Source organism: Pelodiscus sinensis, chromosome 1, assembly GCF_049634645.1.
Source record: "Pelodiscus sinensis isolate JC-2024 chromosome 1, ASM4963464v1, whole genome shotgun sequence".
In the NCBI taxonomy this organism is placed as follows: Eukaryota; Metazoa; Chordata; order Testudines; family Trionychidae; genus Pelodiscus; species Pelodiscus sinensis.
This window is the reverse complement of record NC_134711.1, coordinates 200,913,232-200,930,406: the sequence shown is the minus strand read 5'-3', so window position 1 is coordinate 200,930,406 and position 17,175 is coordinate 200,913,232. Positions and strand designations below refer to the sequence as shown.

At 40.2% G+C, this 17,175-nt stretch overlaps 1 protein-coding gene across 17 annotated transcripts in view; it reads right to left on the bottom strand.

Annotated features, from left to right (window-relative positions):
- Positions 1–17,175, bottom strand: part of DMD (dystrophin) — a 2,108,520-nt gene that overhangs the window by 86,382 nt on the left and 2,004,963 nt on the right. For all 17 annotated transcript variants that reach the window (XM_075916549.1, XM_075916586.1, XM_075916651.1 and 14 more), the window contains 2 exons: positions 11,852–11,926; positions 2,533–2,734 (listed from right to left, as the gene is read on the bottom strand). In XM_075916549.1, coding sequence (XP_075772664.1) covers positions 2,533–2,734; positions 11,852–11,926 — 277 coding nt within the window. The remainder of the gene's footprint in view (positions 1–2,532; positions 2,735–11,851; positions 11,927–17,175) is intronic.

Below are 17,175 nucleotides of genomic sequence, written 5' to 3'. Positions count from 1 at the left end.
TATTGTTTGTGCGCTGAGAAACCCAGACTAATGAATATCAGCCTCATGCAAATTTTACAGGAGAGACGTGTAGCATGATGATTTTCCTGTAAAAATGTGTATTAAATTGGAACTTTCATGAAGCATGAGTTGTTCAGTTGGCTGCGCCCTCCTCCCTGCCTCCTAAGTCAAACAGATAATTTAGCATGTTACTGAATATGAGTATGAAAGTCTGATCAATTAAAGCAAATTTGAAACCTACTAAATAATTGCAAGACTGCATCCCAAATTAGACCAGTAGCGTGATCTAGTTATCAATACCTTTACAAGTAACATTTCGAAAGCATAATAAATGCAAAAAAGGGCATTTTTTAAAAGTCACATGCTCTCTAATAAGAAAACAAAATCAAGAAAATCATTGGAGAATTTGTCTATTTATCCTATCAGTAAAGCTAAATACATTTGACCCTTGGCTGTTCAACCAGTATAACTAACAGAAAACATCAGTGAAAAGCTCTGTGCTTTCCTCACTCCTAAGTCTCTATGGGTATGTCTACACTATCCCGCTAGTTCGAACTAGCGGGGTAATGTAGGCATACCGCACTTGCAAATGAAGCCCGGGATTTGAATTTCCCGGGCTTCATTTGCATAAGCGGGGAGCCGCCATTTTTAAAACCCCGCTGGTTCGAACCCCGTGCAGCGTGGCTACACGGGGTTCGAACTAGGTAGTTCGGACTAGGATTCCTATTCCGAACTACCGGTACACCTCGTTACAAATTTGCAATGCAGTTGGTTTCAACCAGATAAATGGTCATAATGAAACTGGATTTAGAAAGACAAAGTAATGAGGAAAAGCAAGCAGGTGGATTTTGTTGCCCAGCGTACAAACCTAACATTTTTTTAAACTTTTATAATATGTGGGTCTAAATACAAACCTGGATCAGATATTTTCTGAAAACTCAAATAGATTAAAAAAAAATCTATCCTAAATATTAAAAATAGCCCTGTTCTCTATTGTTAGTAAACAAAGCAAAAAACCCCCAAAAATCTAGTGTAATCACAATATTTAATATAACATGGAAGAATGACTATCCAAGGAGGAGATTGGGAGGCATCTGCAGTTTCTTATACAGAATCAATAAGGATCGATTAAAACTTGATGAAAGATGCACTACTGAGGCATAGAACTATTTCTATGCTATGGAACTTTTGTAATTTAATCCAAAACGCTGATGAAATTAAAAGCACATTCTCTCTTCATTTACACACGTTTATTCAGCCACATTGTATGTGTCTAACTTTAAGGATACCTAATATTTATTTCTAATCTTAAGTAACCAAGTCAGGGCTTGGACTGCCAAATTTTCTCACAGAATTTACAAAGCTGTTTATTACCGTCAATTCACCAATAATCCAAAACTAGTCTGCTTTATTTAAATTACGGGGTCAGTTAGTAGATGTCCAAACAATATGAGGCAGCTGATTAAAACAGCAGATTGAATGGAATTTCTATAAGATTATCAAAGTAAATTTACCCCATTGTTTGTAAATTCACAAGTACAGGCAGTCCCCGGGTTACATGGATCCGACTTACATCGGATCCCTATTTACAAACAGGGTGAGGCAACCCCGCACTAGCTGCTTCCCCCCCAGCAGACCAGGGAGACGCGAAGCTAGCGCCCTCTCTCCCCCCCCCCCCCCCAGCAGACCAGGGAAACGCGGAGTGGCTTTTCTCAGCAGACACCTCAGCTTGAGAATAAAGGACTGAGGGAAGTGAGGTGTGGGAGAATAAAACTGAGCTCTGGAGAAATGTTTGGCTAGAGTTTCCCCTACAATATGTACCAGTTCCGACTTACATACAAATTCAACTTAAGAACAAACCTACAGTCCCTATCTTTGTACGTAACCCGGGGACTGCCTGTATTTCCAAATGCCATTTTGAAGTGTTCTTCATTTACTAAAACTGAATTGTAGAAAAGACATTTCTAACCTGCTAAAATTCACTCAGCTCTGTTGACTATTAAAGCTTACAAACATATTGCGACCCTGATTCTAACACCTAACAAGGATTACATACTAAAAGCTACAGAAAGTGTGTCACCCTGATAGGCTTAACTGCTGGAAATGTAGACAAGCAGGAGCACACATATACCGAAGATTATGCTGTTGCTTTTTGAGAATACCCTTATTTGGTAAAGATAAAGATGTACTAACAAGGTAATTCAGAAATGCCTTGCAAAGTCATAACCTAATGATGGGATGGAGTTCTGAAAAATAACTCTATTGTTACACAGAACATTCTACTTTAAAATGGACTATTTTCCAGCTCTCTCACTTCTTAGCTTAATAAAACAATTTCGGATTCCAAGCCTAACTCAGGATATATTGATTCAGCTAAGTGCAACCACTAAGCCATTAGTTTTATTACATGTGCACTATGACCACTGGCTTTCCAGCTCTGAGACACTCATTTTGAAACCAGGAAAACAGCTTATTATCCCCAACCATCATTAAAGCCTTTTAATGCAATACACTCAGACTACTGGCACATACGTGTCATAGACATTCAACAGCCAGTTGAGGCACATGTCCACACAGAGAGGGACGTTGACCAAGTTATTGTGCTCTTGTTCCAGTCGATCATAAATGGTGGTCAAGCAATTAATGATCTGTAGGATATCCATCGACTGGTCATTCTGTTTGAGGTTGTGCTGGTCCAAGGCATCACATGCAGCAGGCAGACTCAGGAGATCCACTGTTTTAAAATAAAATAATCATTCATAATCATAAAAAACACTCAGTCATTTGAAGCAGTAAGCTCCCCCCACCAACAAAAATACATTTTAATTAATAAATTGGTAAGTTTTTATCCTCTTCTCCAACACGTATTCTCCAAGTATTCTTTGTCAGAGAACCTTTTATATCCTGATCCTGCAAACTCTTAGATGGGCATTAAGGCCTTTGCATGACTGGGCCTTATACTATACATAGTATAAGTCAGAGAATGGTTTCATATTGTCTTTAGAGGACATACCACACTGTTGGATACCATATAAATAAAATGTCTTACTCTATGCATATAAAATAATGTAATTGATTTTTTATGTTCTTGTTGATAGTATTTGATTGAACCCACAATGAACATGCTTCAATTCTGGTACACGCCAACTTTAATGAGGTTTTCCATCCATTTCCATCACGGCATTATTTTGGCAAATAAAATACCACTAACTCTAGAGATGGTGGGAGAAATGTCAGTAGGGCCATATTCCATTGGAATTTGAGGGTCTATCAAACTGACATATCTAACATACAATAAAAATATAAAATAATGTCTGTAATATAAAGTAAGTCAAAACCAAAATGAAACAATTTTGTCAAAATGAAGTGCTTCAATCAATCTGAAATATTTTTTTCCCTAGAAATTTTCTTTGTGGAGAGTTTTGAAGATTTTGTGTTTTGTTTTGATTCATAATGAAGTAAAATGGAAAAATCCTTCACTAAATGGAACTTCTGTTTTTCACACAGTTATACTTACTACCCTTAATCTCTATATGCTCCTCCTACTAACATCAAAAGCAATTTAGTATCAATTGATTGAGGGAAGCATTTTACCACACAATTCCGTGTGTTGAGAGATGATTTTTAAAATGAATTTAGAATCAAGGTTTAATTTTCATACATGAAAACAAGAAAATGAGGTTATCTATATTTTCACTATTGCCATAACACCTAAGAACATCACAAATATTAAAACATTTATCCCCAAACCATCTCTATGAAGTGTAGAAGTATTGTTTATCTACTTCATAGATAAGGAAGTAAACAAAGAAGAAGACTAAAGGACAAATTCTGCCACTCTTGCACACACTGAGTTGATTTCAATGGGATAATTACAGAATATTGTAAGACATAATGTGATAAAGAGTAGAAGAATCTGTCCCTACCCGAAGGTCATATAAGAAATTGGTAACAGAACTGGGAATGGAACCAAGGTCCCCAAATCCCAAGTGAGTGCTTTAACCACAAGACCATGCTTCTTCTCTTTGAAATAATAATAAAAATTTAACGAGATTCCACAAGCAACAATACTTTGCAAGTTAACAGGTTTTTTTTAATAACTTTGCTCAGTGAAGCAATAACTTATTGTCACATTGGCCAAATTCACTTCTGATGCAACTTAAAATTCCGTCAAGGACAAATCTGACTTTGTGCATTGAAACAGGAAAAATTCTCTACTTCAGTCTTCCAGATTCAGTCACTGAATAATTTGCAAGGAGTTATACAATATGGATGGGATTTTCAGAAGTACCTAAGGAATTTCCAAATATAGATCTCATTGAAAACAATCAGAGAAACTTGTGATCTTAAGTCCTTTAAGTTCATCTGAAAAATCTTAGCCTCGGTGTTTAGTGTGCCCAAATCCTAAAGCAAATAAAAGTAGTATGTAATGATATACATGTCTCTACTATTATACTAAAAGATTTAGTTTATACAATGATATTTTTATTTAGTATTTTTAAAATCTAAAGCATTTTCATTCTGGAGACTGTATCTCATTTACTGACATATAAAAAAGTAACCATCCTAAGAAGAGTTTCTTGTTCAACAGCCAATTTATGAGCCCTATATCTCAGGGGCATAAAAAGATGTTTTTCTTTCATAACAATTTATTAGCCAAATTGGAAATGCAGCACTGCATTCATAACACCTTTAACTCAGAGCTTTAGGCTGAATGCTCAGTTCTTCTGTAACAATGAATCAATGGTAGCTAAGTGAACCACTCAAGAATCTGGGTGGGAGCTTATTTATACACATGTGACTACAGATAAACATGGGCCATTTTATTTTGTGAAAGCTTTTAACACTAATAAGTGGGAGACTGTTAAAAACCATTTAATTTTGTTCTATTTATCAAACCGTCTCTCTTGTATGAAGGGTATGATGTACATGATGTTTAATAATGCATGGGGTGGTGTGACACCAGACTGTTTTAAGACAACTTCTACCTCTTCTGACCTAACCCCCAAAGTCATCAAACGCTTGGTAGGAAAAAATACCAAGGATTCATTTCCCCCCGCCCTGAGACATCATGCTCAGACTCTTCTCAAAATATGGACACACCCACATGACCATAACCGCCATAGTTCTGCTTAATGTAGTCAACTAAACATATAGGGAAATAAAGAGTTATGAATCCACCCAAGGATTTCCACTGGTTTTAAATAAATCAATTGAAACTCAAGGAGTTACAGGTTGGGTAGCTTCTGTGGGTTGATCTCATTGCACACATAGTCCAATTTTCACAAAGAGTCAGTAGTATTCTGGCCACTGATGCCTACAGTGTAAGGCTTGGCCAATTATTTTAGATAAACAGGGTGTGTGTGCGCGTGTGCGTGCGTGCATGCACATTTGGAGAATTACATGCCTGCTGTACATCCCAGCCACAGGTAAACAATACTTGGCCTTTAAAGAAGGAAGAAGTGGGGGTTTGTGCTTATGACTGGCTCACATTCTTCATTAAGGAAGGGGCCAGGGGAACCCTGGTAATCGAACCTGAAACATGGGAAAACATCAAGATAATGTGTGAGGGGTTCACTTGACGGACTGAGATACCACTGAGCTTCTATTCCTGCCCTCCTGGGTACCTCTCATTCTGTCCTGCTGAGCAAAGTCCTCCAGCCTCCTCCAGCAATGACACAGAGGTGGGGTCGCAGCCCTCTGCAGGCAGTGTAATATAGACACTGAGATCAGCTCAGCTCTGGGACAGCCCAGATAAAGGAGTTTCTCTCTGCACCCTACTGTACTGCCTTGATCGATCCTGAACTCCAGATAAACCCATCTTACTCTGTATCAAGTCTTATACAAATTGAACTCATATTCACCCTCTTTCTCAGGGTGAAAAGATATGTTCAGACTTTTTCCCACCCCCACAAAAGAGTTCAACTAGGATTATTAATAAACAAGTGATTTTATTAAGTATAGAAGGAAGGATTTAAGTGATCATAAAAGGGACAGACAGGACAAAGTTGGCTACTAAGCAAAATAAAAACAAAACATTCAAGCTAAGGAACTAGTTACATGGAATATCTCACCCTCAGTTATTCTGATAAGCTTCTTTCACAGATTGGACAGCCTGTTGGTCTGGGCTAAATCCTTCCCCCCATTCAGTCTTAGATGTTTACAACAGTCACCTTGATTGGTAAGCAGGAGTGTTTTGATGACTGGCAGCTGCAGCCCCTGTCGTTTAGCTTCCCACCTTTATATGTTTTGCAAAAGGCGGGAACCTAAACTTTTTCCCCCCCGCTTAGAGTGGAAAAGAACAGCACCCAAGATGGGGTCCTAGTATCAGGTGACATGACCACTTGTCTTGGTAGGACCAACTACAGACCTTCCTCCCAAGCTTCCTGGAAAAACAAGGTAATTGTCCTGAGTACTGGGCCATTAATTTCTTTCAATATTACTAATGGCCCTCATTTAGCACGACTACATTAATAACACAAGCTTATAGATTATGTTTCCAACTTCAGATATAGAAATGATACTTGCATATAAGTGGGAAAATCATAATCACTAGATCATAACTTTTTCAGTGATACCTTATAAGGGGCGTTTCACATCAACCATATTGCAGTTATGTCCTATTCATAAGCATATTTTCATAAAGCATATGGAATGCACCATCACACAATGCATAAGAGGTAAATTTTAGGTAGGATGATCACATGTCCTGTTTTTAAAGGGACAGCACCAGATGTCCTTTTTCTTTAAAATGGGAAAACTGTCCTGTATTTTCTGTATTTTCTGCCTCCTCCATCTGTAGTAGCATATCCTGCTGCTGTCCAGATCTCTGCTCGTCTGCTGCCCACCCACTAGGAGTGAGTTGGAGAATGTCCAGTGGCGGACGATCAGGTGGATGTATAAACCTGGTGTGGGATGAAGATGCAACACACAGGGCTGACCACTCTCCCGTTGGTCCAACAGAGCAGCCCCTACTGCATGCCAGCTCTCAGTCAGTAGGCCTCTACCCCTGTCCCATTTCCAGACAGCACTGGCTACACACTGGGACCTGTGGGAGTGTAATGAGTGCAGGCAGGTCCACGTGGCAACTGGTTATGTCACCACGGCTGCCCACTCATGAGCCCTCTTTACACGCTCCCCCATCACTGCCCTCTCTCTTCCCCACCAGGGCCCCTTCACCTTCCTAGCCCCACTGATTCTCCAGAGGGTGCTACTCCCAGCACTGTGTGGAGAACCAGCTCTTGGCTAGAGCACTCAGTTCACCAACAGACTGGCTGGCAGGTTCCTTCCTTCCCCCTCTAACTCTGACTGGGCCAGCATCCCACAAAAGCTCAAGACCCTCTGGTCTGGAGTGCTGGCCATGAGGAGCTGAGCCCTGCATATGCACAGCTTTGGCCCAGGGCAGCCTCTCCACCCCTCATCTAAGCTCTGAAATGGTGGAGTAGAGAGTGATTTCCAGCTTGTTCATGCCCCAAACTGCAGGCTCTAGAACAACTTAGAACCCTCTTCCCTCTCCTGCTTCCCCACTCCGCCCCCACCCCCTCACCCTGGTCCTGTCCCCAAGAAGCCCTGGGCTCCTCCCTTCCCATAGGCACCATCCCCTGCTGAATCACCTCTGTGGGTGGATTCATCGGAGACTCTGCTGTCAGGTTCCATGGGCCCTGTGCACAATGCATCCTTATGACTTAATTCCTTCCTGCCTGCACTGTAGCTGAAGTTGGCTGAGTTACGTCAGTGGCAGCCTGGAGGTGTTAGCGGCCTTTCAACACTAGATGGACAGGAAGGGACAAGCTGCTTCTAGCCACACTAGGCATGAGCGGGGAGAAAGAGATGAGCTTTGCAAAAACATGGGCTTCCTCCACACCCACAGCCAGATACAGCTCCTGTCCCTTCCCTCCTGCACAGTGCAGAAAGACAGCAGCTGTGGGCATGTGGCTTGCATGCCTACCCCCATGTGTTTCCTGAGGAAGACAGCACCAGGTACCAGGAGAGGTAGGTCCATTTCAGGGGCCCAGCCAGGTATGGAGGGTGAAGAGTGCCAGGTGGAGAGGGTCTGCTTGGATGGTCAGCTTCCCTCCCCGCCTCCCATGCCGGAGACATGTATGGGCACAGGTGGTTGTCACTCATTCCTATATGAACCTAAAAGATACGTTAAATACTGCATAATAGTTTTAGTTTTATTTCTTTTAACCAGGGCTCAGTCAACTTGATGTTAATAAGAACATTTGTATTGCATAGCTCTAAATTATTGCCATTGAACTTGCTGGAATACATGTAATTTTAGCAGGTGTCCAGTATTCAGCATATAATCAATGGTAGTCATATATGAAATGGAGGGAAACTAAACATATGGTTGCTGGTTAAAAATATACATGGAACTCACAAAATGCATGCCTGAGTAAACCTGATGGTCTCTACTTGTATAACAAAAATCTTTTAATCTAGTTAGTATACTTAGAGCAAAAGAAGATTAATTGGTAGAGAAACTGCTGCATTTTTTTCTTTTGTTGAATCTCGAGGAGAAATTTGTAGAGCAAGGGAATTTTATTGACATTATAATGTTCAGATGTGGATTGCACTTGATCTATTTTAAAAGCAATTCTGTACATAAGAAAATTAACATGCTTTGATGTGATTATCAAAGGGGAATATACATTTAAAAGCAACAGTGAAATGATTATATCCAGTGTGTACATAATATGCTGTAATGCTAGCAGGCTAGTGTCATAACTGAGAATATTTCTGGGTAATATGTGCAAACATTTCTCAGCACATTAATTTATTTGTGCAGGATCACCACTTTTCTACATGTCTCATTTTAGCCTTAATATATCTTTACAGCCACACATATAAACTATACTAAACTCATTCTTATGCTTAGCTTCCCAATATCATGTAAAGACACAAAACAAAAACAGTCTAAATACTTCTAATTATTAAAAAGCATTTTCATTTTTAACATTTAGAAACAGGCCACATTTCCAGTTCTCAAGGCCTTCTATGATATAACTATAATATCTTGTATTTACAGATCTGATGGGTTTGCAGAAAAAGAATTCAAATCAAAGACTTTGCTCTTTCCCTGCCAAGTTTCAAAGATGAAGTAAAAAGGAAAGTGATCAAAGCAATTACTTCAATTGGAAATTTGAACTCCCTTGTTTGTGTCTTGATGCCTGGAGATCCAAAATAGTGTTCAATTTCTATTAGTGCCAAATGGAAAGACAGAGTGTAAAACTCTGTAATAACTTTGCAGCATAATTACTTTGGGTTAATAAATGCTCGTGAAATTATAAGATAGGAATATTTAATGATGGTGTCTTTGTTCTTTGCAGGAATATTGCTTCCCAAATAGTGAATACAACCCATAGTTATCCAGACTCCTCAAACAACTCTCTATGGATAGAAGTCTAAAGAATGTGCTTAGGTATTTAGTGTAGGTGCCACTGCATGTTTGTTAAAACACCTGGATCTCAGAACATTTTCACTTGCCTTCAAGTAAACACTTAGAGACAAACTGTACCATAAACATGTTAAGACAGTATGAGAAAGAAGGAACCATGTGCCAGTATAAATATAGTAATATAGCAGGGTGGATCTTCAATGTTTATAAGAGAAACAGATGTCCTGCAATAGTTTGTCTAACAAACTGAGAATCTGTAAAAAATGTGAAAACAGCAGCACAACATGAGTTTTCTTTACTCATGTTGGACAGAAGAAAAACATTAAAAAAATTTTTTCATAAATACTGGGAGTGAAATCTGTGCTACTGACATCAATGGAGCCAGTTTCTCTTCCCGTGTAGTTCATATTTCTAAACCCCAAGAACCTTCTTCCCATCATACCCAACAGTGTGTGGAATTAGGTCAACAAGATCCAGACCTGAATCAAAGTGTTTTGGTTCCATATTTTCAGGCACAAAAGCATCTCAGTTACACCTATATATTCAGACTGCCTGGTGAGAACCATGTAATTCATTAAAAGTTTAAATTATTATTACCCTATACCAGGGGTCGGGAACCATAGGCCTGAGGGCCAGATGCAGCCCCCAGCTTGCCTGGATCCAGTCCCTGAGGCTCATGGTCCCCCCAGCATTGGGGAGCTCACACTGGTGCTTCAGCCCCCCCGCTATGCCACCACGAGGCTGGAGCACACAAAAATCTACTAGGCTGAGACCCACCTTAAGCTCTGGTGGGCAAGGGGAATGTGGGGAGTGTCTTTCTCCTTTTCAGTCAGGGGCTACATGAGGGATTTTTGGTTTTTTGCCTCTCACTTGTGTGTGGCCTCTGACTGATTTTTCTGTGGGTGGGCAGCCCCAGACCCAAACAAGGTTCCCCACCCCGCCTTATAACATTCTATTTATTCTAGACCTTTATAGACTCCTATTTGTAATAGAAAAGCCCATCAATGTTGAGTTTTTATCCACTCTTGAAACTCTCTATAAAATTTAGTACTAATGCAAAACATAAACCTTAATCTTTATATACAGTAGAGTTTTTAAGAAGTAAGCAGCATAGCAGATTCATGGCTGGATGCAACTTACTGGAACAATGAGGAGCCCTTTGGCACCTTAAAGGCTAACTGAAGTTTCTACTTCATGCACCTGACGAAGTGGGCTACAGCTCATGAAAACTTATGCCCAAATAAAAGTGTTAGTCTTGAAGGTGCCACAGGACTCCTCATTGTTTTTATTGGAACATTTTTGTGTTTGGTGTTTACCCCTTCAGAAGTAGTACGCAAATTAAAATAGTATATTTTTTTTTAAAAAGAAAAAAAGATGGGAATGATATCGTGCTATCCTGAACGTTTTCAGGGGCAAGAGGAATAATATTCAGAATTGATATTTATATTTCTAATCTCTAGGAATTTCATAGCTAATCCTTTATCACTATATCACTGGCAAAACATTCTAAACTCATAGAATTTGGAAACACTGTGTAGGCTTATAGGGATTTGGCAATTCTTCTCCCATCTTTCGTTATGCTGCCAGAATTTTCAGATACTGTTGAAAGTGTTCATCAATGCAGGACGTACAAGGATTAATTCTGTTCAAGTGAAACTCCTCACTTTAACTCATGCCTCCCCATTTGCTTAAAGATATTGAAGTTTGACACAATTCCAAAGAGCATGTGAACACAACTCCCCGGTTGAAACAGAAGAAACAGTAGAAACACGTCTGCAACTATCCCAGTAATTAAACTCTGTCTAAAACTAAATGAGTAAAATGAAAATGTTATGCATTACTGTTTCACAGGGCATTTAAAATTGTTTAATTTTGTGTTTATTATAATGTAGTCATAGTTTTCTTTTTAGACCAATGTGAATTAACAGTCCTTGTGCATACGGCAATCAGAGATATGACTGCAGGTTGTGAAGGTATACCCATGTTAGCTTTGATACAGCTATTGTGGGTAATGATAGCAATGAAGATGTAGTGCAGATTTTAGTCTGGGTTGTACAAGCCTACCCAGGATCCTGCCTGGGTTCTCACTTATATTTAAAATTAAAACAGAATACTCTAACTACTAAAAGAGCTATAAAGCAGTGGTGTGACTGTCTCAGGCACTATAGTAATGAGGGTGGCAAAAATACATAAGAAACAGGCTAAGATAAGAAACATATTTAGAAATTGTTGATGTACAATTGGATCTTTTATTTTTGTCTTATCGGTGAGCTTGGTTTAAGTGGTACAAAGCACTGGAATTAATGACAATGAATCTGGTCCAAAGTGTTCACATAGAGGACAGACTTTAGTTCATGAGGTATTTTCTGTTTTTAAAAGTTGTCAAACAGGTTTGCTGTTTTGGCAGAAGACAGTAGAAAAAAAGTCTATAAAGTACAGGCATATACTTACAGCAGAGCGCTTTCTGCAGTCTTCGAAGTTTCATGGCAGTTCTGTAAGCCGAAAATCTGACATTGTTCAGGTCAGCTACAAAGGAAAAGTTATATATAAAAAAAAAGAATCACTGTTTCACCAGAAAAGTGTAAGGATACAAATACAGCCGCCCTCCCCCCCCAAGTCAGGCTATAAATCTACATCAATAAATTACCTACTGATTTACATGTGAAAATTTACAGGTATATATGAGGGGAATCTGTTAGCAATTATAGTTTTCTAATGCAATAAATCAATATGATCAGGAAGGATTCTGGGGGGGGGGGGGAAGAGGAAAAACAGTCATTTAACAAAGTATCATTTTGCTATGGGTGCAATAATATTTTCAATTCCGTGGCACTTAAAACATCATCATCATAAACAAAAATGGCATTTTGTGTCATTGTCAAGATACCAGAGCTTCTCAGATTGTGGCCAATTTAAGAGTTGAGAATATGGAACTCTCCTCTCACTCTTTGCTTAATATATTCCCTGTCAGAGCACATAGAAGAGAGATTTCTGCACTGATAAAATAGATAGGTTACTGCTAGGCTCTGCATGTGGGAACCTAAGCAACAGGATACAGTAGGAAACAATGCCGTTTTGTAATGCTAGTCAGTTTCACCTAATGCTATGTTTAATAAAGTAGAGACCATGATCTGAGATCCAAAAGATTCCTTACAAGCCTACTCCTTCAATTTATCCAGAGGGGTATGTTTTCAGGTACCCTTTTGAAATGATAATGAGCTGACTGGCTCCTACTATTCAGAAGCAGACAGAAATGAGAGTGTCCAAGCAACGTTATGTAACAATACTTTTATTCCAGCTCTATCATTTAAAGATACATCATAGTGATTAACAAAAATCAAAATATTTGAATTTCCAATTAAACCTGGCAAACTGTTTCTAACATCAGGGCAGCACAGATAAAATTTCTGTTTCTCAACTGAGCGCAAACCAAACCAGGTACAATGGCACACTGTACTTTACAACCATTAGTAAAGCCTCTCAGCAACTCATGATCCTGGCGGCAAGAGCTACGCAATAATGACTCAACACCAACATGCTTCACCCCAAAGATAGCTGCACAGCACCTATTTAACCGCTCAAAGTAGTTTTGGGACACGAAGCGAACAACAACAGGTAAAACTAAAAACAAAGGGGCAATATTTGGCAGGTAGAACACAATTAACCAACCTGGAAGAAACCTGTGTTAGTGCCCTTACTCTTAGGAAAACTGCTATGGAATTATTAATGATCAGTTACAGGCCTGTACGCGGCAAAAGGGTGCGAATGCATCCCACTCCCCCACCCGATGGTCGTACAAAAGTAAGCGTGAGGCTGGGGTGGCGCATTGCCTCAGTCTTCTTCCCCTGTGCTCTGGCTAGCTGGGGGGAAGGCTGGGGCTGATTTCCCCCACTCCTCCCACAGGAATGAGGCCAGGGGCGAGGTTGGGTTGCAGGGGCAGGGCAACTACCAGTCCCTCCCATGGCTCACCCTCCCTCCCCCAGCACAGAAATTCCTGCATACAGGCCCAAGTTAAGACATTAATCAAAAGAGTACTATTCATCTGCTTCCAGTGGCAGTTTAACAGACAATTGTTATATGGGATCAGCAACATAGAAAGAGTTTATATCTGTCAGTCTATCTAATCTTGGCTCTGATACTACTTGCTGTATGGTCTTAGGCAAATCATTAAATCCAAAATATTCTGTTACAGATGCTTGAGATCTGGATGCAAACATGTGCACATGATTAGTGTGATGGCAAACATAGGCATTTAAGATGTTAATTATAGCTGCAATTCTGGTAAGTCCATCAGCCAACCCAGACATGCTACAGCACTTACACTTTTTGTGCAGTGAAAGAGGCCCATACGTATCAGGAGGATAATCCATCCATTTCAGTTACCCTGCACCCTGACACATTGTGAGGCTTAATAGGTTAATGGTGGTAAAGTGCTTTGAAGATGTAAACTGATGAATACATGCAAAAAAAAGTTCTTCATGAAGTGGAATCTCAGGTCTATATATATCCAAACATCAAATCCACTTTAGAATACTACACATGTTTTGAGACCCACAAGGGATCTCACAATTACATAATATATTTTCATTAAGCTATTTTGTGAGAGTATTTTGAGGTTTGCATATTTGATAGCTGATCTGTAGCTTTTAGCTAAATATGTGAGATGTTCTACCCAAACCATCTTACCTTGTAGAGGAAGCTGGCAGCTTTCATAATTATTTGTTGATTTCCTTCTCTCTACACAATTCTGTGCACCCTTCTAATGGGCACCTCTCTAGGACATTGTTCCTGCCAATTCTAACTCACTTGAATACTGACAGATCCATAAACCTTTATGTAGTTTGTTTATATACAGAGTTTATTCCAACATATAATAATCTGTCTTGAAAGCAAATTAATAAACTCTTTTGCCATAGCACTGTGATTTCAAATTCACTTTATACACCTGTTGGAAATATGCACTATTTGTCCTACAATTGCAAGGTATTTTTTCAGAATAGGAGGGGCACACGGTCTTTGTTAAAAGTGAGATGGGGAAGAGACAAGACAAGGCTTTGGCTAGCATTTGACAAGAGAACTAAACATTCATTAAATGCCAGTTGCACGGGATAATGAAGTTTCTCTGCTTATGTTTTACATTTTATATATACACAAACAATGCAGTCCTACTGCTCAGGAATCTATAAAATCAATTATGTTTTCCATCCATTTTTCTACAGACACAACACACACTAATTCCATTCACCATGAGATGCAATTGCTGAACATCTGAACCTACAAAGCATAACATACAGGCATAGAATAGAAGTTGTGGTGGTGCAAAGAAGCTCTAAACTCTGGAGGGAAATTTCTGAACTGGAAAGAACAGTAATTATTTGGTATCAATATATCAATTTATGGTGCCGTGAAACCTAGTTTATTTACCCTATTGTTCTGATAACAACATATCACATATATTGCCATCATTCTCTTAGGCTGTTTCTAGACTGCAGGGTTTTTTTGAAAGAAGTAGCCTTTTTTCGAAAAAAATTCACCTGCCGCGTTTTTTCGAAATTAAAGAGAAAGAACACGGCTTTTCTTTTGACGGTGGTACTCCTCATTTCACGAAGAAGAACGCCTTTTTTTGAAAGTGCTCTTTTGAAAAAAGGCGTTCTTGAATGCAAACGGCTTTTTCGAAAGAGAGCATCCACGAGGCGTACAGATAGTTCGGAATGGCTAGCTAGTTCGAACTAGCTAGCCCGTGCCGCGTGTAGCCGCGCGGAACGGGGTTCGAACAAGCCGGCATTTAAAAATGGCGCCGGCTGGCTTATGCAAATAAAGCCCGGGAAATTCAAATCCTGGGCTTCATTTGCACGTTCAGGATGCATACATTACCCCGCTAGTTCGAACTAGCGGGGTAGTGTAGACATACCCTTAGGTACTCCCATTCTCTGCCTTTTCCCACCCAGACTCCACATTCCAAGCCTGCTCCTGCACTCTTACCTCCCTACAAGACTCCACACCCCCAACACAGCCTGCTTCCTGGTAACCTCCTCCAGCACACTGAACCCCCATTTTGGCTCCACCTCCCCAAGCACAGGAGCCCCACAAAATCTACTAGCTCCAGGTCCCCAAAAGAGTTAATCTAGCTCTGGGTAAGCCCTAAGTCTCGGCACAACCCTTCTCTCCACCACTCCGTCCCACGGGACTGGAGATTGAAGGAATGAGGTGGGTATCTGGAATTTGGGGGTTTTTTTTAAGTCTGCTTCTCAGTTGGAGGCTACATCTGTAAGGGTTTTTCCTTTCTCTCACTTGGAAGCCAGGTCAGTGACATTTTTTTTCTTGTCACCTGTGTGTAGCCCCCAAATGATTTTCTGATGTAAGTCATTTATACACGGAATATCACAACAAAAGAGATTGTAAGAAATCTACACTAGAATAGCCAGTAGCCCAATGGCTAAAATACTTTCCTGTAGTACAGTATAAGAGACCAAAGTTCAAATCCCTTCTCTACAACAGGGCAATTGAACTGGGATCTCCCAGAGTCCATGTGAGTGCCTTCATCATCAGCTAAAGGTGATGAGGGAGTCACCCCCCACAACAACTTGATTCCTGTTCAACGTCTCGCTGGACACTGCTTGATGGTAACACTCCAGTCCTTAGTTGTATCTGAATTCATAACCAGACCAGCGTGCACTGCTACTTGCCCGACTAGACTGCAGGGATTCATGGAACTGAGTCAACAAGACAATGCCATCTGCATATTCAAGAGCTGAAAGCAGAACAGCATCCAGCTCAAGGCTCAGCCAACAGCAGCTATCCAAACAATAGAAGTTTAGGTAGGGGCACAGAGTAGTTTATTGGCAATTTACACCTGAAAGACAAGAGTTAAAATTCCAAAGTGAGATCTCTGAGCTGTGTTTGTTGATTCTTATGCAACAAAGGCAGCTAAAGTGGTCTGGGTTAGGAGAAGCCTGCATCTATGGATCTGATCTGCTTGACAGCCTTCTTCAGACATGTCTGCCTTCATTCAGAGAACTGTGTTCCTTACTGCTCCTCTTTCTTTACCATGGTATTTATTTTTGTGATTTCAGTCAGCAAATTTATTTTATCTTCTATCCTTTCTCCACCTTTTCTCTCGCCTCTTCTGGAGAAATTCCTGTAATAGTTTTCCCTCACCTGGGACTCTGCTGCAATTGGTGAATCTAAGCAGGGGGAAATGGTTGGAAGCTCCTCCAGCCTCATCACCTTCTTCCAGGGGACCAAAATGCCCTTGCTACTGGAAGCTGATGATGTTTAACACTGCTACAAACTTGAAAAGGAGAAAGTCAGAGGACCAATTTTGCCTCCTCAGATAGTTTCAGCACTGGAAGCAACTGACAGGAGGCATAGTGTGGTTAAAAAAAACCCACGCTCGTCAGCTGATGGCTAACTCAACCAATCAGAGATCGCTACTATGGTTCCCTCGTTCACACAGAGAGCAATCTACCAAGAGGCGACTAAGAAGGGATATGACAGAAGTCTATGAAATCACAGGTGTTAAAAATATGAATAAGGAAGAATCAGGAGTCACCCAATGAAAGTAATAGGCATCGGGTTTGAAACAAAGGACCCATCTCTCCAGCCAGTGCAGTCAACCTGTGGAACTCAATGCCAGGAGATATTGTGAAGGCTATAAATGGGTTAAAAAAAATAATTAGATAAATTCATAGGGGACAGGCCTATCAACAGCCATTAACCAAGATGGTCAGAGATGCATCCTCACCTTTAGGTGCCCTTAGCCCAGGGGTGGGCAA